We start from the raw sequence: 23715 nt of genomic DNA, 5'->3' as shown, positions 1-23715 counted from the left end.
AAATCTGTTGCTTGGCTACGCCCCTGTCTTGAAGATTGTTGCCTCCACCCTTAAAATACCCTATTGCAGTACAAGGAATAGAAAGACACAGAAAGAATCCCTCTTGTAGTGACATACAACCCAGAGCTAGAAAAATTAAGAATCATAAAAGATCTACAGACACTATTCCTGGAGGATGAACTACTGAAAGAGATATTCCCATCCCTACCAGTGCTGGCCTTACAACAGTTACCCAACTGAAAACACAAACTAGTGAAAAGCAAGCTCCCAATAGAAACTTTAAAAGAATAGAGTGGCTCACATCCTTGCAATATATCTAGCTACACATTTCACAGGATCCCATAGAGGCGGATAATCGAACGGCGCCGGCCATCTCTGGGGCCGGCTCCGCAAGTGGGCGGAGACAACCGTATTTTTGAAAAAGATGGCTGGGAGGGGGTTAGTGACCACTGGGGGAGTCAGGGGAGGTGATCCCCAATTCCTTCCAGTGGTCATCTGATCAGTTGGGGCACTTTTTTGGGACTTGGACCTGAAAAAAAAGGGACCAAATAAAGTGGACCAAATTCTCGTCAAGGCCGGCTTTCTTTTTTCCATTATCTCAACGCACACCCCCGTCCTGCCTTTGCTACCATTCCGACACGCCCCCTTGAACTTTCGCCGGCCCCGCGACGGAAAGCAGTTGAAGCCGGCCAAAATCGGCTTTCGATTATACCGATTTGGCCGGATTCAGGAGATCGCCGGCCATCTCTCGATTTGTGTTGGAAGATGGCCGGTGATCTCTTTAAAAAATCAGCTGGATAGTCATTCACAAAGGAAAAACATTCAACAAAGGAATCCTTCACATGCTCATCTTCAAATTTGGTATATATCATTCATTGTAAAAAGTGTGACGAAGGGTGCTATATTGGAGAACCAAGCCAGATGCTAAAAACGAGATTTAATCTACACAGACATCATATGAAAAATGCCAAAGTGCCAACCAGGGGTCCTTCCAATGTAGCGTCAGGAATTGCCTGACCAAGGCACAGTAGATGATCTGGTGTTGCTCTCCAGTCCTATCTTTATGTGGTTCATCATAGCTGGTTAAGTGCTGAATATCACACTTCACTGGTTACGTTTTTGCCATCTGCTTATACCCAGAAATTCAATGTCGGAGCCAGGAAATGACCTAGCATTGAATTTTTGGGGATAATGCAGGCAGCAATCAGCACAACACTGACTGTTGCCAGCTGAATATCAGGCCCTAAATTGGCTAAAATGAAAATGCTGCATAGACTGAAGCCTTACCTTGGCCCTCCTGCAACAACTCCTGTTAACCCCTGAAATTCCATATGCTTGTGTTTACCTACTTTACCTCTCAGATTCTTACAGATTACTCAGAATATGGTCAACTACCTGTTAACTAGTACAAGATATTATCATCAAGTATCAACAGTGTTAGTTTTTTGCACTGGCTTCTCCAGCAAAGTTTGAGGCCATTGGTTGCTCCCTCAGAAACTGTGGATATCTATCCTTTTTTTTTTTAAATTAATTTTTATTATCACCGATACAAACTGCGGTCAATTTCCGCCATATCCATAATATGATGAAAATTACATACAAATAGATTCATATAAACATCAAATACAAGCCAAGTGATCTAACGAACATAATCGTTGTGCCCCGCCTTGCACCGGCTTTTTCCAGGTACCCCGATCCCCCACTCATCTCATCCATCCCCTTCCTTACCACACCAACTCACATCATCCATACTGCACACACTCTCCTCCCCCCTTATCCCCTTGCTCATACCTGCTACCCCTCCCCTCCCCCCGAACTTAACCATTCTAAACAGTCTGTCCACACTTTCGAGTAATGTTTGTTAGCCAGTTTTAGTGAGTTGGCATACAGTTGACTCTCATATTTGCCAACCTCTCTCATCCGTGTTCTCCAAGCATCAAGCGGTATGCTATCAGGGGAGGTCCAGAATTGTAAGATGTTTTTTTTAACTAACAGTAAAGTCAGATATATAAATCTCCTGTGTGGTTGCAAAAGCCCCTGAGCCAACAGAAGATTCTGATCCCCTAGAAGTAAAGTTGCATAATCCCATCCAATCTGTTTTTGAGTGACCTGCTGAATTACCCGAAAAGCCTCATTCCATATTGGGAGATGCGGGCTCTCCAAAAAAGAGTGGAAAAAGGTTCCCCTGTCCCTCTGACATCTAACACACTGTGCATTTTCCCACAGACCCATCACTGCCCCTTTAGCTTTAGTAATATAAGCATGATGTAAAACCTTAAATTGCGTTTCCTGTAAATCCGCTACTTTAATCATTGCATATAGGGTGGCAAAGAGCCTATTAAACTCTTGAACTGTGTATGTTGTACCCAATTCATTGTTCCAATGGCCTACCAGTCTCTCCATGCCCCCTCTGGCAAGTGCATTTGTAGGATCTTATACCAGGTAGAAAGGCTGTTTGCTTTATATGGCAGCTTTAGCAGAATCTTATCTAGCTCTCCCCACATCCACCTCTCTCCATGTGTCCCCCTCAAGGTAGAATAGTAATGTCGCACCTGACTATATTGCAACATGTTGCTATTGGGGACGCCCCATCTGTCCTTTATCTGATCAAAGGTTTCCATAGTGTCCCCTCCTTGAACTAAGAGATGGTCCAAAATCCTGCACCCATTTTGTTTCCACTGAGTGAATACTGAATACCCCACACCCGCCGGGAAATCCGCATTACCCACCATACCCATAAAGGGGGACGCATCTGGTGATCTCTGTTGTCGCTCCCTCCACCATACCCATGCCCTTCTCATAGGTCTCAGAAAACTCAGCCTACTCTCTATCTGGGGATTAGTACTAGCCCTCATATGTATTACGTTTATGAAGGACCAAGGTCTGCACCAATCCTCCAGCCCTCCACTGGGCAAGAACTGGTACTGATCCGCCAGCCCCTCAAAGATAAAGTGCATAAGTGCTGCAACATTGTATGTTCAAAGGTCAGGCAGTCCCAGGCCCCCCGCTCCCTTATGGTGAGATAACTTTTGATGTCCAATTCGTGCCCCCTTTCCCTTCCAAATAAAGGAGCAGATGATGGAGCGAAATAGACGCTCCTCCCTCCGGAGAATCCATATAGGTGCCACCTGTATAGGGTAAAGGATTTTAGCTAACAGGACCATCAAGGAGAGCGTCAGGTCCCTCCACCTTGCACACAGCTGCCTGATTTTTTCCACAGGATCCATTATGTTCTTCTTATAAAATATTCTAGTACTAGTACTAAGAAAAATACCCAGATATCGCACTGCGCCTTTGGCGTATGGAATTGGCAATCCTTCTACTCCCGGATCTTCCCTGTGTCCCGATAACAGTAACACCTCCGATTTATAGCGGTTTACCCGCAGTCCTGACAGATCCCCAAATTCATCCACTATGGCCAATGCTCTCGGCAAATCCCGGGGAGCATGTGCCACATATAATAATATGTCATCAGCGAACAAATTAAGTTTAAACTCCCTATAGCCCACCCGTAGTCCTCGAATTTCTCTACTACCTCTTATTTTTATAGCCAGCGGTTCTATTGCCAACAGGAAGAGAAGCGGCGAGAGAGGACATCCCTGTCGGGTGCCCCTATGTAATGAGAAGCTCTCTGTGAGTTTTCCGTTGATCAACAACCTGGCCGTTGGTGACGTGTATAGGGCCTAGTCCAAGCTATAAATGTTCCTTGGATACCAAATCGCTCTAGCGTCTAGAATAGGTATTGCCATGAAATGCTATCAAAAGCTTTTTCCATGTCCAATCCTACAATGGCTTCCCGTCCCCCACTCTCTTTATATTCCTGTATTGCCAACATGACTCTCAAAATGTTCATAGACGTATAGCGCCCCGGGACAAATCCCACCTGGTCCTCATGTATTAGAGTCGGGATTACCACGTTTAGCCGTTTAGCCATTATGGCTGTCAATAATTTAATATCTTGATTTAATAGCGATATGGGTCTATATGATCCCACCTGTGTGGCGTCTTTGCCCGGTTGGGGCAGCAATACCACATGTGCTACATTACGCTGAATTGCCAGCCCCTCTGTCACCAGTCCATTAAACCATGCTCTCAAAGGCTCTACCACCAGGTCTGCCAGAATACGGTAAAATTCAGGGCCGAACCCATCGGGGCCTGGAGCCTTAGTCAGTTTCAAAGATCTAATGCCCTGTTTGATCTCTTGCTCTAATATGGGGGCGTTTAGGACATGCAGTTGGTCCTCTGTGGGTTGTGGTAAGTGTAGTGTTTGAAAAAACTGCTCACATGATTCTGAATTGAACTCCCGACTTTTGTAAAGAGAGCTATAAAAATGTATGAACTGCTGCATCACCTGGGTCTCATCTGTGTGTACCTTCCCTGCCGAATCCCTAGTATTAGTGATAACTTGCCGTTTGCATGGTGGTCTAACCAGGTTAGCTAGCAATTTCCCTGCTTTGTTACCCCATTTATGCAGTTTAAAGCGCTGGAAGTAGATATCCCTTTCCGCTCTCTGAGCCAAAATGTCATCAATTTGTTTACGGACTTGCATCATCTGAGTTTTGCAAGCTGCGGACATATCCCTCATGTGTGTTCTCCTCAACTGATGATACTCTTTTGATAATTGCAATAGGTCCGCCTCCCTTTTCTTCCTCTGCCCTGCAGTGTATGCTATAATATCACCTCTAAGCACTGCCTTCGAGGCTTCCCAATAAGTTCCTGCATCCACCCCCGACCTCTGATTATGCGTTTGGTATTCTAGCCATTTATTTCTCAAAAACTCATGGAATTCTCTATTGTTGTACATTGCTGGTGACAATCTCCACACCCGTTCTCTAGGGTCTGCCACAAAGTTTATAGTTAATGTGACCGCTGAGTGGTCACTCAGTACATTATCAAGTATGGCCACTTTAGATATTCTGTTCAACCAGGAAGTGGTGACCATCATATAGTCCAATCTGGAGTATACATTATGCGGATGGGAGTAAAATGTATATTCGCTATCATGCGGATGCATCAATCACCATATGTCCACAAGGCCCAGTTGGGAAGCTACATAATTCACCCCCTTACCCTCCCAGTTCCCTCCTCTTACCTTCGGGGGTTTACAATCAATGGAAGGGTCAGCCACCACATTAAATCCCCCCCCCCCCCCCCCATCACAGTCAGACATGCCGGAAAAGGTGCTACTTTGGCCATGAGATTGGAAAAAAATCTAGGGGAGTATACATTTGGCCCATATACATTACACAAGAGTATATGCTGTCCCCACAATTCTCCCACAATCAATATATATCTACCTTCTTTATCCTGGACCACTTTATGGATATTAAAGGGCAGTTTTTTGTGGATTAGTATGGCCACTCCTCTTTGCCTAGAATTGTATGAGGAAAGCCCTACTTCCCCCACCCAGCTCCTATGTAGTTTTTGGTGTTCTGGGGCTGAAAGGTGGGTCTCTTGAAGAAACGCTATATCTGTCCCTTCTTTCCGCAACCATGAGAGTAGCTTAGTTCTTTTAATCGGGGAATGCATGCCATCTACATTTAAAGTTATTATTTTCAATTTAACCATAATCATATGAATTGCTATCCTTATCATAGATAATGATTGTGTGCAGCTCGCTAGTCGCCCAGCCCGACCAGCAAACAGCTATGGTTTGTCTAACTAACAAACGGACTGTCACAGTTTTCCCCACTTTTTTCTCCATAACCCTCCTATTCCTATAGCCCCCAACCCTCTTCCCCTCCCACCCGCCCAACCGCCACTTCCACGCCACCTTCCGTACACGTTCTCCGTTTATTTCCCCCTCTCCCAACCTCAGACCTGTTCCATCATCCATACTCACCCATTTACACATTCTGCCCTCTCCATCCCTCCCCTCCCCATCCTGTCCCCACCCCCACCCCCACCCTCCATCATTCCCTCCAACATCTTCCCACATCCTTCTCCTACCTAGTACAGCCCAAAAAGAATGAGATCCCACCCCCCGCCCTACCATTTTTACCCTGGTATCATTGCAAGACTATATGTGATTTTTTTTTTCCTTGTAACCAACAGTGCATATAACTCTCTGCGTGTGTTAACTTATTTTCATCTCCACTCATCTCAAAACAGATATTACTTAACATCATAAACAAATTATTAAGTGCTCACAGTCTTTGCCTAAAGTTCTCCTCCTTCTGCTCTTCGTCATGTGGCACTTTCACCTCTCATCTCCTCGATCAACATAGAATAATAGTTGCTATATCTCCTGGTGTCACCTAACATTCAGCACCCATCCACAGTACCACGTAGAATTTGCGAATTGAGATCCAAAGTTCTCCGTTCCATTTTTTCCCCCCGTGCCTTCTCCGCTCTCTATTCAGGCTCACATGTGGCTTGGTTCTTTTCTTTGATGTATTTCTCTAGGAAGGCCTGCGCCGCTGCCACCTCCGTTAGTACCAGTACTTTTCCTTCATGTCAAATCCGCAGCTTGGCCGGGTACAGCAACACAAATTTTATCCCGTGCTTGTAGAGCGCTGAGCACGTGGGGGCCATAGCCTTTCTCAGGATTGCCACCCTCGTCGAGTAGTCATTGAACAGCAGTAATCTACACCCCTCATACTCAAGCGCCTCTTTGGTTCTGGAAGCTTTCAGGATTCTTTCCTTCGCCTGCCAATTTGTAAAGTGGGCGATCGCCGTGCGGGGCCTATCGTTGTTGTCCCCCCGCGGTCCGACCCGATGCGCCCTACCGCAGCAAAAGGGGCCTTCTCGCTCTTCCAGCCCCAATTGCTCTGGGAGCCACTTTGCAAAGAAATGATAAAGTCTTTGGTCCGTTACTGTTTCGGGCAGACCTATAACTTGAAGATTGTTTCTTCGGGAGCGGTTTTCTTGCTCCTCCACTCTTTCCCGCATGTTATCCACCTCTTTCTGGAGTGCCACTAACTGCGTGGCTGTAGTTCGCGCTTCGTCTTCCCGCTCCGAAAGTCGCTGTTCCACTTCTGTGAGGCAGACCGCATGTGAGTCGAACTTTTCATTTATTTCATCAACCGCCGATTGTAGTTTATTCAGCTTGTCTGCTAGGGCCGCTGACACTGATCTAGAGATCTCCTGGGTCCACTCCGCCGTTAGTGCTGGAGTTGTAGTTTGCGACCTCTGTGGCTCCGCCATTTTGGGCACGCTGTTCCTCGCTGGATTCAGAGGCTTTTTGTGTGCCCTTGAGGGCATGCCTTGGATAATCAAATGTAACAAAAAATAAAAAAAATAAAATAAAAATAATCACCCTGCTTTAGGCTCCGGATGATTACAACCTCGTGCACCGTCACTTTTCTCCAGGTCAGGCTTTTTAAATCTTGCAATGAATGCAGAAATTAGCGGGTATGTACGGAGCCTCCTCTTCTTGCTGCCGCTTAGGTAGCAGGCATCACGTGACCATCTATCCTTTTGTGTATGAAATGCTCATTCACATTTCTTCAGCTTGTCTAAGGAGGATAGGGAATGGAGCCAAAGGCAGGGAAAAGGAGAAGTCCTCACATCATGAGTGATATCACCAAAGGATCTCAATGTGGGAACAATGCTTTAGCCTAGATTTCTAGAACTTTTGAGCAGGCTCACCACACATGTACACCACTTCTTGTCTGCCGCTGTTGCAGTACTGCTTCAGTCTTCCATGTTCTGTGAGGCAATCAGTTGCACATCTCTCAGCATATGTCAGACTATAGCATATTGATTGACTTTTTTTCAGATTATGTAAGTTTTTCCTCATGGTTGTATTGCAGTCATTAGCAACTTAGGTTTTTCAGATGTTTTAAAGTTTCTTTTATTTTTATTTATTTATTTTTACATTCCATTCTATGTATGCTTCATTGAGGCCTCTAGCTCCCAGTCAGATAACTTTTCATCATCAAGTTCTTTGATTTCTTTAATTTTTTCACATGTAGCTATTTTTTTAGATGATAAGTCCCAAAAGAAAGCCTCCAGCAGCTTCAAAGAGTGCACTCAGTGTGACGGGTACCATATCCGTTACAGATACCTAGAATTAGTGCCTGGGGCCTGACAATGATCTCTCTCATTATAGTGTAAGTTATTTTCACTGATATTCAAGAGAGGGATTTGTGGTCATGGAATGAACAGATTTTGGTGCAGAAAAGTCCAGTTTGTTTACTTTGGCATCAAAAGCATTGGTCATGTATCTCAGAGCTGCAGCAGTTGCTGGAGATGCATTGGCATCAGGAGTGTTTCAATCATTCTTGAAATTAAGCATTGCTAAAGGTCATCAGAACTGATCATCATTGGAAGCAAGGATTCATCCTTGTCTTCATCAGCACCATGGTCCCAAGTGCCAAGTAGAGGCCAGTACACATTGACATCATACCTCTTCAGAGCAAGGCCCCAAAAGCAATAAGTCATTGAGGTAACTGGTGTCCTTGAAGTGTCTCTGATGTGAGGACCGCTCATCCTCCAGGACATTAGAAGGGGCACACCAGCCTCCAAGGATACAACCCATTTCCAATACACCCAAGGTGACTCAGAAGGATGGTTTATGGTTTATTTGTGGTTTGCTATACTGCTTCAGTTGCTAAAACTGAAAGCGGTGTGCACTCTAAATTAATTAGTTAAAAAGGAAAAGAACTCCATTATGGATAAGAGAGCCGAACATTCAAAAAGTCACAAGCATTCCAACAGATTCAATAACTAGAGTCCAGGCCAACTTCCCAGACCTTCGCTGCTCATTCAAAAGAAGCATCCAGATAATATGTGACCTGCTGAGTGAAAAGGTACAAATAACAGAAATAAAAGTTTAGAGGGGTATCCAGTTCATTTTCGAAAGTGATCGCCGGCCATTTTCCGACATAAATCGGGAGATGGCCGTCGATCTCGGAAAAGTGGCCAAATCAGTATAATCAAAAGGCGCTTTTTTGGCAACATTGCCGCTTTCCTGTCGTGTCACCGGCCAAAGTTCAAAGGGGCGTGTCGGCGGCTAAGCGAAGGTGGGACATGGGTGGGCATGGGCGTGGCTATCAGATGGCCGGCTTTCAGCGATAATGGAAAAAAAAACGGCGATAAGCAGTATATCGCCGGGTTTACTTGGTCCTTTTATTTTCACGACCAAGCCTCAAAAAGGTGCCCCAAATGACCAGATGACCACTGGAGGGAATGGGAGATGACCTCCCCATACTCCCCCAGTGGTCACCAACCCCCTCCCATACTGAAAAAATAAAACTAAAAATCTTTTTTGGCAGCCTGTATGCCAGCCTCAAATGCCGAACCCACCTCCATGAAAGCAGAATGTGTTGTATCTTCCGACAGCCTTTCCCTGGTTGCGATGTGGCTCTCGGGTGAGTGTGACACCTTTTCTGTTAGGTGCCCTGCAGAGTCACATCAGCAATGCATTGTGGTGGGTGTAGGGTACTGGGCTGTACTCCCATGGTGCTTTCCCCCCCTGCTAACTGGGTCAGAGTGTGCCCTGTTTTGTTTCTGGTAGTCCATGAGGTAATGGCCATTTTTGTAAGCCAGTTTTAGATCCCTTTCATGTGTCACCCAAGTTAAAGAATATTATTACCTTGAATGTGGCTGAAAGAGGGCATTGTACACCATTCTGCCAGCTATGACCTACTGCTAATCTCAGTACCAGGGAGACTCTGACAGTGGGGCACAACCTCTGATTTAACTGTGAGTAAACGTGCTTATTCAAATAAAGGACTTTTTCAAAGAGATTAGTCTTCAGGTGTCAACTGCTGTGCCAAGGTTATACAGCAGCAACAAGTCCTAGAGGCCTGCGTGTATGCAGGTCCCTGGAGCACTTTTAGTGAGTACCACAGTGCACTTAAGGCAGGCGGACCCAGGCCCATCCCCCCCTACCTGTAACACTTGTGCTGGTAATGGAAGCCCTCCAAAACCCACTGTACCCACATGTAGTTGCCCCCTTCACCCCTAAGAGCTTTGGTAGCGTTGTACATTTGTGGGTAGTGGGTTTTTTTTTGGGGGGGGGGGTTGGGGGGCTCAGCACCCAAAGTAAGGGAGCTATGCATGTGGGAGGTTTTTCTGAAGTCCACCACACTGACCCCTAGGGTTCCCAGCTGGTGTCCTGGCATGTCAGGGGGACCAATGCGCTACAAATGCTGGCTCCTCCCATGAACAAATGCCTTGGATTTCGCCGGGTTGGAGATGGCCGGCATTTTTTCCATTATCGCTGAAAAACAAACCTGGCCATCTCCAACCCGGCGAACTCCAAGGCATTTGGCCGGGCTAAACCGTATTATCGAAAATAAAGATGGCCGGCCATCTTTTTCAATAATACGGGTCCGGCCAGCTGTAGCGCCGCCGCCAACATAGATCGCTGGCGATCTGTTTAGCCAGCGACGTTCGATTATGCACCTCTCTAGGGTCAGTAGAAAGAGACTATTCAATTTTTTCACAACTTTGATGTCTTTCATGTTCTACATTTCCCCCCGCCCCCATACCATCCAGCATTGCCTTTGTCTCTCTCTATTTCATTTTCAACCACTATTGCCCCGTTTCTCTCTTTCTCCTATTCAACATTGTCACTCTCTCCTGTTCCTTCCCCTCTTTGCCTCTGGCTCTCTCCGCTGATCCTGAAATTTCATACTTATAACAAACAATCCCTTTTGGATACTCTTTCTTATATACATATTGAGCTCTCAAAAAAGATGGTGGCCTGGAGTTCACTACACCTCCTCCCTCTCTCTCTCCAGCCTCTCTCTCTCCCATCTGTTTTGCCTATAGAAGTTCTGACTTTCCACTTAACTCTTCCTTATTACTTAGATTTCTTTCTTCTCCATCTACCTCTCCCTGTTATGTCTGCTACCTCCCACCTCCTTCATTCGCTCATAGTGCAAATTAGCACCATATTCCATGATTCTATCATCTTGGGGGACCTCTCAGACAACTCCTTTTGCCTCTCCTCTCTTTGACCTCCTCCGAGATCTTTCCTTCATACAACATATTCTGGAGGCTGTGATTTCCTTTTCCTCTCTCTCCTTAAACCTTGCTCCCTTTTTCCCTATAGCCTGCCCATGGATGGACCATTCTCTTGTCTGCTTTTCCCTGGCCCTTCCACAGCCTCCTGCGCCCCATGTCATTTATTCCCAGTTTCACTCGTGATGATACCCAGCTCACAGATCTAATCTTCTAGAGCACCTAACTCTTCAAGATGACGCTTTTGGCCAGCTTTCTCTTCATGATCAAGTTCTTCTCTGGGATACAGAACTACATGCTGCATATGACATCTTGGCCCCTCTCTGTCCCACCTCAGCCTCCACTTGCAGAAAACTCTTGGACCTTTGGTATTCCCCTGAGCTCCTCCTCTTGAAACAACAACTGTGCCACCATGAGAGGCATTGGCATAAGTCATGCTCCCCTTCTGCTCTCCGTGACTGTAAAACTTTGGCATCACAATACAAGCAGGCTGTATATCAAACCAAGAAATACTGCTTCTCCTCTAAGATAATTAATGCATCTAGCTCAGCTATGATCCACTGCACCCAACATTCCTTAACCACCGCACCAGATATTGCTCCTTTTTATATTGCTCTCTGACAGTTTCCACGCCAGCTGCCCATTTCCATGATACGATTGTTCAATCTACTGTCCTCTCCTTTGCTATGTTCACCCCTCCCCCAGCTCAGGTCCCCAATCCTACCACCTCCCCCCTCCCCTGTCTTCTTTTTCTCTCCCATCCCTCAGTGACATCAGGTTGGCTCTTTGGAGAATTAGGAAGACCACATCCCTTGTGGATCCATTCCCTTCCTTTTTCATCAAAGAATTCTCTGCTCTATTGTTTTTGCCTCTAAACTCTATGATCCACAACAGCCTTAACTGTAGCTCCGTCCTTGCTACCTGGAAGACTTCTTCCATTTACCCCAAATTTGAGGATCCAAAATTATGTCTATCTTCTCTATCCAACTACTGCCCAATATCATAATTATCTTTTGTCTCAAAACTCATGGAGCTCGTAGTCCTCTCACAACTTACTACCTTCTTAGAGGCCACTAATGCTCTCCATATCCATAAGACAGGGGATAGGACTGCTCCTAGTACGGAAACAGCTCTTCTGGTACTAACTACTGATTTTCTCCCCATCTCAATTCTGAAAAAAAAGATTGCTCTCCTTCCATTAGATCTATCTGCCGCCTTTGATTTGGTTGAATACACCATATTACTTCAGGGTCTCTGATCTTGCCATATCTGGGACAGCTCTCTGCTGGTTTCAAGATTACCTTCATAATAGATGCTATTATGTTCAATGAGATAATTCCTCATCTGCTGCCTATCAGTTGACTTGTGGAGTCCCTCAGGGTTCCCTACCTGCCCCTGCTCTATTTAACATCTACATGGCCCCTCTCTTGACTACTATCCATTCCTTGGGTCTCTCTGCCTATGTGTACATAGATGATATCCAGATTCTGGTACCTCTGGACAATGCTGATCACTCTACTAATTCTTCCCTGAATAATTACCTGCTTTTGATATCCAACTTGCTTCTCTTTATGAAGCTCAAATTCAACCAGATAAGATTCACTCACTACTTCTCACTAGTGCGGCATTCACTACTCTAGATCTTCCCATTAACTTAGCTGGTTCTCCAGTTATCCTGCAACTTACTTTGAAGATTCTTGGGTTTACTTTTGACTCCACTCTTTTTTACCACTCCCACATTTCCTCTGTGGTTCAGCACTGGTTCTACAAACTCAAATTGATCTCTTTCATCCATCTCTTTTTTACTAAACAAGCTCTTGGTGTTTTCATTCATTCCCTTGTATTTACAAACTTTGACTACTGCAACAGCCTCCTTATGATATAACAGTTCTTCAATGCCAACATCTCTAATTAGTGAAAAATACAGCCATAAGACTACTTACCAATTCAAGGAAATCTGATCATGTCTCCCCCCCCCCCCCCCCCCCAGCACTGCAAGAGACACACTGGCTTCCTATTTCCTATCGGATCATTTTTAAAATCCTGACTCTGATCTACAAAGCCACTCATTGTTGGTCTACCCCTCTGTTTACAACATTACCTGATCCAATATCTCTCATATAGGGTCCTATGATCATCACAATCTAACTTATTGCAGGTTCCTTCACTCTATCAAATTTGCCGTAATTTTGTCTGTTCCAAGGCTTTCTCTGGAATGGGCCCCTCACTTTGGAATGCCTTCCTTCTCAACTATGGCTGAAAGCTACTTACACCGAATTCCGGTCAGCCATTAAAACTCATCTCTTCAGGGATGCCTATCCCCTGTAGCTCTTTTTCTGCCCTCAACCCTGCTCGATTGTTGGGTAGACCTTGACGCATTGTATATATACTGGTAGCATGGTGTGAGACTGCATGTATCAGCACCTTGCCTTCTCTCTCTTTCACTGCCTTACTTTGCCTTGCTTGGCCTGTTCATCTGTCCTATGTAGTTCCTGCTTCTTAGTTTTCCTGTAGTTTCTACCTGTGTTTAGTCTGTGTGTGTGTGTGTTTTTTTTAATGCCATTATTTATTACTATATTGCAAACTGCTTAGAAGGCCTGTGCCCTGAGCGGTATTTCAAACGCTCAATAAACTTCCAACTTGAACTTTTCCTCCTTCCTCCTCCATCATTGCCCTATGGTTCAAGTCTCTCTCTCCTCCCCAACTTTCTGTGCACCTGCTGCTGCTGTTTTTGCAGTTTGCCTCTAGCCATCTCTGAAAGAGAAAGTTATAACAAAGGAGGCAGGGCTGGCTGTGGAAGCAGCAAATCTGTATGTTCTCTCCATGGAGTAACTTGTCTGCATACCTGTTACACAATTTAAGTGGTCCGTTATAAGTTACCCTCAATTTGAACTAATGTCACAAGGCAATATATTTATTAGTGTTGGAAATAGCTTGGTGGTTTGGGCTGTAGCTCTGTTTGTGCTTTCTACAGTTGAGCCAACAGAGCTCACACTGCAGAAGTAACATACTCATTTCCAGGAAGGGAAGATACATGTAACTACTGCAGTGCCCAGGAGCTGCTGGAAGGGGTGCAAATGCCATGGAGAGGTGCTGCACCATCACTGTCACAATACAGCAGCGGAGAAAGTAAGCCACTGCAGACATACTCCTGTGTGGCCATATCATTTGAAGAGGCTGGCACTAGGAGTTGGCTGCATCAGAAGGGAGGGGGGGGGGGGGATTGATTTTGGAAAAGGACCTCTCCATTATTCACAATATTGGAGAGGGGACCTGGTGGTGACCCTAACAGCCCTAGCATCCAGCTGATGTGTCTGAGAAAACTTCCTTCAAGCTGAGGCAGGGTACTGAAAAGGGAGATTAAAATCCCAGTGTTGAAAGGAATCTAAATTCTAGAGAGCTAAATAAGAGCTTTCAGAATTGGTGAAGTAAAAATCTAATTTTTTTTTTCAATTTCTTTTTTTCAAGGATATCCTACTGCTGAACCTAGAAAAACTTGTGTGGTACTAAATCCAGAAAGAAATGCTAAATGGGAAAACAGGGCATGTGATCAGAAACTTGGCTACATCTGCAAGAGAAGAAAAAACGTATCCATTCCAACTGAAGTCCCTCCAGGTATGTTTTTATTCTTTCCAGCTCAATGGAAATTGGAAAGACTTATGAAAAAGGGTTGAGAATGTCCGTCTGTCTGCCTGGGGGCAAAATAACTGTGCAAAAATGGAATGGAATGGAATGGAACTTGGCCTGAAGGATATACCAGTAAAAATACCCAATGAATTTGAAAATGGGCCAAATCAGACTGGAGTTCTAGAGAAAAAAGCTTGCCCACAATATGCCCAATGTATTTCTATGACTTGGCCTTCAATGTATATAATTTACCCGTTCCTGGGTTAGCCCATTCAGAGCAACACAACTCTTGGGCATTCACCGTATGTATGGCTACCAGAAGTAGACCCAGAAACACTATCTTGAGACTCAAAACTGGTTTTTACAATACTATCCTGCAGATTTCTTGGGCGTGAATTCCAAATATTTATCAATATGACTGTTTACAAATGAAACAGACAAAAAAAGTCATAAATTAACATAATGCCTCCTCCCCTTTTTTTTTTTCAAGTCTTGGATTATTAATCACTTTATATCCTAAAGGACAAACATCAAGCAAATATAGTGAGTTCAGAATGATCTAGAATCCAGGTTTGCACAACAAAAACCAAACCTGCCTGAGAGTTTTCTATCAAGTCATGCTCTAAAAAAAGTTTTGTTACAAAATGAACTAGCATTAAAATATAAATAGTGGATAATAAAGGATGAGTCCAAGGAGGAATTTGATTCTTTTAACACTTTCACAGGGATATTATTAATACAACTACTTCTAGCAGCTAACTGTTTCTGCCTAAAAGGACGATTACTAATCACAACTTCAATATGATGACCAAGTACTGCAGAGCAATCAACCAAAGCAGAATATCGCATTTGGCAACCATCTACAGAACCTACTCATATATTACATTGTGTTACTAAATGATATTTATCCTCATTATTACTGGAGAACACATTAGAACCATGCAAAGCTAGGAAAAATACCATAGACCAATGCATGTTCTTAAATTCTAAAATACCAAAACAATAAAAATAATCCAAAATTAAGGCTAAAATGACACATGTAAGACACTACTCCAGGTGCCACGCAAAGCTGTGTGCTAAGGTGCACGCCTTCAGCAGTGCCTTATGCAGTGTGCCATTAGAAGCCACAGTCACTTGCTCTGCGGCATCTGATGTTGACGCCAGTGGGCGGAGCTATCTCCCACACCCCAAGCCAGATAGCAAAAGCAAGGGGCAGAGCATGCTCCCACAGCTGCAGAAAACCAGCAAGGGTCTCCAAAACAAGTTCAAGCTTCCCAAAAGCAGAGCTCACTTAAGATGATGACAAACAGACAGTGAACTTGCAAAATTTAAATGCCCCGTGGTCTTTGATGTTGAAGCCAGTAGGTGGAGCTATCTCCCATGCCCCAAGTCAGATAGCAAAAGCAAGGGACGGAGCATGCGCCCACACCCACAGAAAACCAGCAAGGGTCTTCAACACAAGCTCAAGTTTCCCAAACGCAGAGTTCAGATAGATAGATATTGTTAAAACTGAAATAGTTGTAATGGTTTCTGGTGAGTATTGGTGGTCCAGGGTGGATGTTTTTAGGAATTTATCACAAGCTGCTATGCCATTTGCATGGGGAATGTTGCTATATAGTTCTTCTACAGTCACTGTGACCAGTACAGTATTGGTGGTAGCTGCTTGATGTTTTTTAGTTTGTTCAGAAAGTCTGTGGCGTCTTGTATGAACCTGTTTATCTTGTGAAACAGGGTTGTGTGCAGTGGTGTGCTGGTAAATGTTTAACAACAGGCTCTCTCCCCGGTCCCCCTCTGCGCCCCCCCCCCCTCGGTCCCCCTCAGCGCCTCCCCCCCCAAATTGCAGAGCTGGCTATGGCCGGGGAGAGAGCCTGGGGGGGGGGGGGGTGGGGGTGGCAATGCATTATTCCAGGGAAAAAAATATTAAATGATCCCAGGTTCCAATCTAATTCATGTTTAATGTGTGATAAAATGCCATAAATAAGTAAATAAATATATACTTTTAATGTTGAGCACCTGATTCTCATAGTGAACATATTCCAAACACTATAATGAAAATAAAATGATTTTTTTCTACCTTTGTTGTCTGGTGACTGTTTTTCTGATCATGCCGGCCCAGTATCCGATTCTGCTGCTATCTGTCCTCTTAACTCCGTTTCCAAGGCTTCCTTTCTATTTATTTCTTTCCTTTCCTCCTTTCTTCTTCATTTCTGGTCCTCAGCTTCTGCCTATTTTCTTCATCCATGTGCAGTTTTTCTCCTCCTTTCCTTTTCCCTCATTTCATCTCCTTCATCTCTCTTACCTCCCCTCTATGTCCAGCAATTTCTCTTCTCTCCCTGAGCCCTGCCCTCCCATCCATGCTCCTCTGTCCCCTGCCCCCTCCATTCATCCCTATCCAGCAATTCCCCTCTCTCCCTGAGCCCTGCCCTCCCATCCATGCTCCTCTGTCCCCTCCATTCATCCCTATCCAGCAATTTCCCTCTCCCTGAGCCCTGCCCTCCCATGCTCCTCTGTCCCCTGCCCCCTCCATTTATCCTTATCCAGCAATTCCCCTCTCTCCCTGGGCCCTGCCCTCCCATCCATGCTCCTCTGTCCCCTGCCCCCTCCATTCATCCCTATCCAGTAATTCCCCTCTCTCCCTGAGCCCTGCCCTGCAATCCATATCCATCCATGCCCATCTGTCCCCTGCCCCCTCCATTCATCCCTATCCAGCAATTCCCCTCTCTACCTGAGCCCTGCCATGTCCAGATGGTCCTCTCTACCTTGCCCTCCCGCTCCCATGTCCAACTGCCTGCCTGCCCTGGCGCCCTCTTCTCCCCCCAAGGATCCTTTTTATTTTATTTTAAATTTACCGGCTCCATCCGAGTCCTGCTGCATGGGCAGCAGCGTCACTGAAAGCGCTCCCCTCCCGAGTCCCAACGACTCTAGCAGAAGCTTCCTGATTTGTTCATTCTCAGTGTCCCGCCCTCGAGGGTGGGACACTGAGAATGAACGAATAAGGAAGCTTCTGCTAGAGATGACGTCGGGACTCGGGACGAAGGGGAGCGCTTCCAGGGACGCTGCTACCCATGTGGTCGAACACGGACGGAGCCGGTAAATTTAAAATAAAAGAAAAGAAAAAGGATCCTTGGGGGGAGAAGAGGGCACCAGGGCGGGCAGATAAGTGGCGGACTGGCCCTGCGCGAAACGGCAGCGGGGGAGAGTCAGTGCTGGCAGGGTCGGTGAGGGACCGGATCCAGAGGGAGGAGGGAGGGAGAGCCAGCTCGCGCTTTTCATCAACCGGCTCGCAAGTCCGAGCAAAATTTAACAACCGGCTCTTGCGAACCGGCTCCAGCACACCACTGGTTGTGTGGATCATCAGCTGGTTACGTGTACAGTCATTATGAAGAGTGGGGCTGTGAGGTGGAGTGCTTGGCAGCCATCGTTGCTCAACCTCTCACTTTCCACTGCGACTGTCCCTGCTGCCTTTAAACATGCTGTGGTCACACCTCTCCTTAAGAAGCCTTCACTCGACCCTAATTGTCCCTCTAATTACCGACCCATCTCCCTCCTTCCTTTTCTCTCCAAATTACTTGAGCGTGCTGTTCACCGCCGCTGCCTTGATTTTCTTTCCTCACATGCTATTCTTGACCCACTACAATCTGGTTTTCGCCCTCTCCACTCAACCGAAACTGCGCTTACTAAAGTCTCCAATGACCTATTACTGGCTAAATCCAAAGGTCAATATTCCATCCTCATTCTTCTTGATCTTTCCGCTGCTTTTGACACTGTCGATCACAGCATACTTCTCGATACCCTGTCCTCACTTGGATTCCAGGGCTCTGTCCTTTCCTGGTTCTCTTCCTACCTCTCCCTCCGCACCTTTAGTGTTCACTCTGGTGGCTCCTCTTCTACTTCTATCCCTCTGCCTGTTGGCGTACCTCAGGGTTCTGTTCTTGGTCCCCTCCTCATTTCTATCTACACTTCTTCCCTTGGCTCATTAATCTCATCCCATGGCTTTTCCTACCATCTCTATGCTGATGACTCCCAAATCTACCTTTTTACCCCTGATATCTCACCTTGCATCCAAACCAAAGTTTCAGCGTGCTTGTCTGACATTGCTGTCTGGATGTCTCAACGCCACCTGAAATTAAATATGACCAAAACCGAGCTTCTCATTTCCCCCCCCCCAAACCCACCTCCCCGCTCCCCCCGTTTTCTATTTCTGTTGATGGCTCTCTCATTCTCCCTGTCTCCTCAGCTCGAAACCTTGGGGTCATCTTTGACTCTTCTCTCTCCTTCTCTGCTCATATCCAGCAGATTGCCAAGACCTGTCGTTTCTTTCTTTACAACATCCGTAAAATCCGCCCCTTTCTTTCCGAGCACTCTACCAAAACCCTCATCCACATCCTTGTCACCTCTCGTTTAGACTACTGCAATCTGCTTCTTGCTGGCCTCCCACTTAGTCACCTCTCCCCTCTCCAGTCGGTTCAAAACTCTGCTGCCCATCTCATCTTCCGCCAGGGTCGCTTTACTCATACTACCCCTCTCCTCAAGACCCTTCACTGGCTCCCTATCCATTTTTGCATCCTGTTCAAACTTCTTCTACTAACCTATAAATGTACTCACTCTGCTGCTCCCCAGTATCTCTCCACACTCGTCCTTCCCTACACCCCTTCCCGTGCACTCCGCTCCATGGATAAATCCTTCTTATCTGTTCCCTTCTCCACTACTGCCAACTCCAGACTTCGCGCCTTCTGTCTCGCTGCACCCTACGCCTGGAATAAACTTCCTGAGCCCCTACGTCTTGCCCCATCTTTGGCCACCTTTTAATCTAGACTGAAAGCCCACCTCTTTAACATTGTTTTTGACTCGTAACCACTTGTAACCACTCGCCTCCACCTACCCTCCTCTCTTCCTTCCCATTCACATTAATTGATTTGATTTGCTTACTTTATTTATTTTTTGTCTATTAGATTGTAAGCTCTTTGAGTAGGGACTGTCTTTCTTCTATGTTTGTGCAGCGCTGCGTATGCCTTGTAGCGCTATAGAAATGCTAAATAGTAGTAGTAGTAGTTTACTGACAATTATTGAGATTGTTACAGGAGGGATTTTCTTCCAGGTTAGCCCGGTTCCCCTCCTCAATGCTGTACTTACAGCCTGTGTCTAGGTTCTTGTGTGGTGGCTTAAGCAGAAAGCTGCAGTGCAAACATCAGGTCAGGATAAAAGGAAGAGTTGAGGTGGAAGTGGGCTGAAGTGGACTGAACTGTGGAGTGTTGGGAGGGTTAAAAAGAGCAGTAGAAAAGAAAAGGGGAATAAAGTACAGAAAAGGAGGAGTAAGAAAGCCTCAATGGGGCAGTCTGCAGCAGAAAGCTCAGTGGTGATATCTGGGAAGAATGTGTTGGCTATGAACACCTGGAAATGGTGCACCTCGGGGTGGTTGCATTTTCAGGAGTTTGGTTGTATTGAAGGAGTTGACAGCATATTACCAGTACTGGAGAGTCAAGTGATTGATTTTGTACTGCATGATCACAGTAGAGGTTTGTCCTGTGGTATGGTGTCCCAATCGTTAACTGCTATATCATTTATTTTTAAGTTGTGTGGTTATTGGGACCCGACCTTTTTTGGTAAAAAAAAAATTGTTGTCTGAGTATGTGAGCAGTGGGGTTTCTGCTGTGCGGTTGGTTCATTTGCCAATTTTGCATGATCTATTGATAAGTTTATTGGGAGGTTTAACCCTGATTAGTTCTTCACAGTTTGAAGTAATTTTATTTTCAGTAGTATTTGTTTTTGCTTTCTTTGGAGCTTTGAGGGAGGGTGAGCTCGTAGCATCGTCAAAAACAGCACCAAGTGTCACCGGTTTGTTGCTGAGGGATGTTATGGTGGGAAAGAAAGAATTGTATCTGCATATTAGATGCTCAAAGTGTGACCAATTAGGTAAAGGTACTGTATATGGTTGCATTTGAGGCGATGTGGTTCTATATCATCTTGTCTAGTTCATTGGGCAGGTTGGTATATGGGTATTAGAGCTTTGGATGGGTTATATTGGTTAGTACATCTGGATGGTCATCCATTAACTCATTATTAGTTCACTGCTGTCATGAAGGCTGTCCTTGTGGTGGTGGGCTGTGACCCAACTAATTTTGGCACATACTCATTTAGGATTGGTGCGGCTTCTGAGCTAATGGCTGCAGGTGGATCTATTGGATTAATTAAGAAAGTGGGGTACTGGGCTTCCAACAGTTAAATAAGTTATATGAAAGATATTACTCATTCATTTCTTTTTGCTTTATTATAGAATCTGTTCTGTACTGGTTGTCTGTCGAAATCTGTATATGGCTGTGAGGTAACTCCTTCATGTTCTGGGTAACTCTTTCATGCCTCTGAGTCTTGTTGAGGGATGGTTTGGACAGTGTGGAATGCTGTGGGAATAACTGATGCCAGCATTGCTGTATGCCCAGTGTTTTTCTTATCTTGACGTTATTTTAATTCATTTGGGGGATAATGATTTATGTAGAAGAAAAGGTGTTGATTTGATTAGAAAAATGAAGCTGGATTTACTTACAACTAAAGTGATTTGGTCACAAATAATTCCTAGCTTGGTGTGGAGGGAGGTGGAAAAGGTGGAAGCTATTGAGCATTTGAGGAGGAGAGTGAATGATGATGTGTCTAGATTTATAAGGGTTATAGACTGTATGGTGTTCAGTCATGAGCTGTTAACAACAAGAATGTCTAGGGTTGTACTATTCAGATGATTTGCATTTATCAGATATTGGGCTCAATATATTTCTGAGTACCATACAGGATTTACTTCAGGCTGTAGTTGGGAATTGATTGGCAGCAGCTTTTGGGAGGAGCGGTGATAAGCAGAGCTATCACCACTTTGGTGGGGAGAAGTGGTTAGGAAGCTAGGCAGCCAATTAAGTTGGGAAAAATGGGATTGAATGCCTTGAATTTGGTGGGGATGGTGAAAGGCTTGAGTGTGATAATGGATCGAGCCAAGGCGAGGTCTTGATATCACCACAAGGCTCACTTTGAATGTGATTTATGTATTTAAGCAGGGACGTGCCAAGGGTCTCTGGTGCCCCCCTGCTGACTATCAGTTGCCCCCCCTCGCTTCTTCATTAGATGTTTCTCAGTTGCTACCTGTCTTTCCTTTAGACTGAAAACTACAGGCCCAGCCAGACCTGACAAAAGGGTCTACCACACCCTTCAATGTCAAGCATATACTAGAAAACTGTAAATTAGCTTACACAGGAAAGCAGTTTAAAAAAATAAACACAATTCTTGCTGTTTCTTAACACTGCTCTCCAGAGAAAGCACTGCCTTTATAAAAAGGCTTTTCAGTGGGACTTAGCCTATTAAAAACTATTAGCATAATTAAGAATGGCCAGCCCTTGTAACTGCAGAGACCTAAGCTTTGATTATGCATGTTCCTGTCTTTGTTACAGGGGGGGGGGGGGGGTCTCTTCATCTCATTTACACAGTCTGACCTCCCTGGCTCACTGGGAGCCCAGTCTCTTGGAGACTGCTATACATTGCAAAATAAGATAGCAGATGTAAATTCTCAAAGTGGACATATTCCAAACACTAAAATGAAAATAAAACGATTTTTTTCTGCCTTTGTTGGCTGGTGACTTTCTTTTTCTGATCATGCTGGCCCACTATCTGATTCTGTTGCTGGTATCTGTCCTCTTAACTCCATTTCCAGGGCTTCCTTTCCACTGTATGTATCCCTCATTGATAAGTCTCTGACTCTAAAGTTTAGCAATTTCATTAAAGCAAAATGTATTTTCACATATCACAAACTCTTCCTATCCAAGCAGAATGTTTTATATAAAAACAAACACACAAAAAAAGCAAACAGATTTTTACTTACCAGCTATTCTACACTATATGTCAGCTAAACTTCCTCTTTGAACCTCAGCCAATTAAATTGATTTTAGCTGTAGCTATGATAATTATGTACACATCATGCCCTCCAGTGTACATGCTCAGAAAAAAATGCTCAGAAAAAACAAAAACTTTGAACCACTTACAGATAATAATTACACTATTTATTTTTTATTTCTCCCCCGTCTCACTTGCACACCTCCCTCCAAACCTGTTCTCTTTAATTTGAATGTTGTTCAAGCTCACCCTGAATGAAAAGTTCTTCCCACACCAAAGACATATATAGCTGCTGGTTGTACTCTTTGAAGTAACTTTAGCAGAGTATGTCTGTCTCAGCACTGCTGGGCTACCTTCACTTCCTGGTGTGGGAAGGGCAGGGGAGAGAGGAGAATCACAACTTCAGGTAAAAGATTTTGCAAGTGAGTGGCACCCTCTAGAGGTCGGCGCCCCCCTGCGTTGCTTACCTCGCTTACCGTCCCGGCAGGGCCCTGTATTTAAGAACATGTAGCCATACTGGGTCAGACTAATGGTTCATCTAGCCTAGTATCCTGTTTCCAACAGTGGCCAATCCAGGTCACAAACCCTTGGTAAAAACCCAAATTGTGGCCACATTCCATGCTATCAATCCCAGGGCCAGCAGTTGCTTCCCCATGTCTGTCTCAATAGCAGACTATAGGCTTTTCCTCCAGGAACTTGTCCAAACCTTTTTTAAACCCAGATACACTAACCGCTGTTACTACATCCTCTGGCAAAGAGTTTCAGAGCTTAACTATTCATTGAGTGAAAAAAATATTTCCTCCTATTTGTTTTAAAAATATTTCCATGTAACTTCCTTGAATGTCCCCTAGTTTTTGTACTTTTGGAATGAGTAAAAAGTCGACTTATTTCTACTCGTTCTACACCACTCAGGATTTTGTAGACCTCAATCATATCTCCCCTCATCCACCTCTTTTCCAAGCTGAAGAGCCCTAACCTCTTTAGCACTGTGGGGAAATTCTTGTTGGGAGTAGTGGGCTAGGTCATTACTGACTAGCCTCTAATTAAAAAGTTAAGGGGTTGTTAAAGGCCATCTGGCATGCAAAGGGAATTGTGAATTTATTTATGTAAAAAAATAATGTTTACAATGTAGAACTAAATAAAAGAGCGGCTACCAATTTTGTGCCGTAAAGTTGTATTGTAAAATTATTTGAATTAATTTATTGACAATTGATTGTTCAAGTACTATGTGAGTGCCAAGGTTAATGTGAAAGCGATATGTGCTCAGAAATAATGCGCTCAGTGTGAAATAAACACAAAAGGCACCAT

At 44.8% G+C, this 23715-nt stretch overlaps 1 protein-coding gene across 1 annotated transcript in view; it reads left to right on the top strand.

Moving 5' to 3' along the window:
• Positions 1 to 23715, top strand: part of MRC1 (mannose receptor C-type 1) — a 343694-nt gene that overhangs the window by 89190 nt on the left and 230789 nt on the right. Inside the window, exon 6 of the mRNA XM_030199501.1 lies at positions 14383 to 14529. Coding sequence (XP_030055361.1) covers positions 14383 to 14529 — 147 coding nt within the window. The remainder of the gene's footprint in view (positions 1 to 14382; positions 14530 to 23715) is intronic.

The sequence above is a fragment of the Microcaecilia unicolor genome, chromosome 1, assembly GCF_901765095.1.
Source record: "Microcaecilia unicolor chromosome 1, aMicUni1.1, whole genome shotgun sequence".
Taxonomy (NCBI): Eukaryota; Metazoa; Chordata; class Amphibia; order Gymnophiona; family Siphonopidae; genus Microcaecilia; species Microcaecilia unicolor.
The sequence above is the reverse complement of the archived record's forward strand: the minus strand, read 5'-3'. Positions and strand labels throughout refer to the sequence as shown.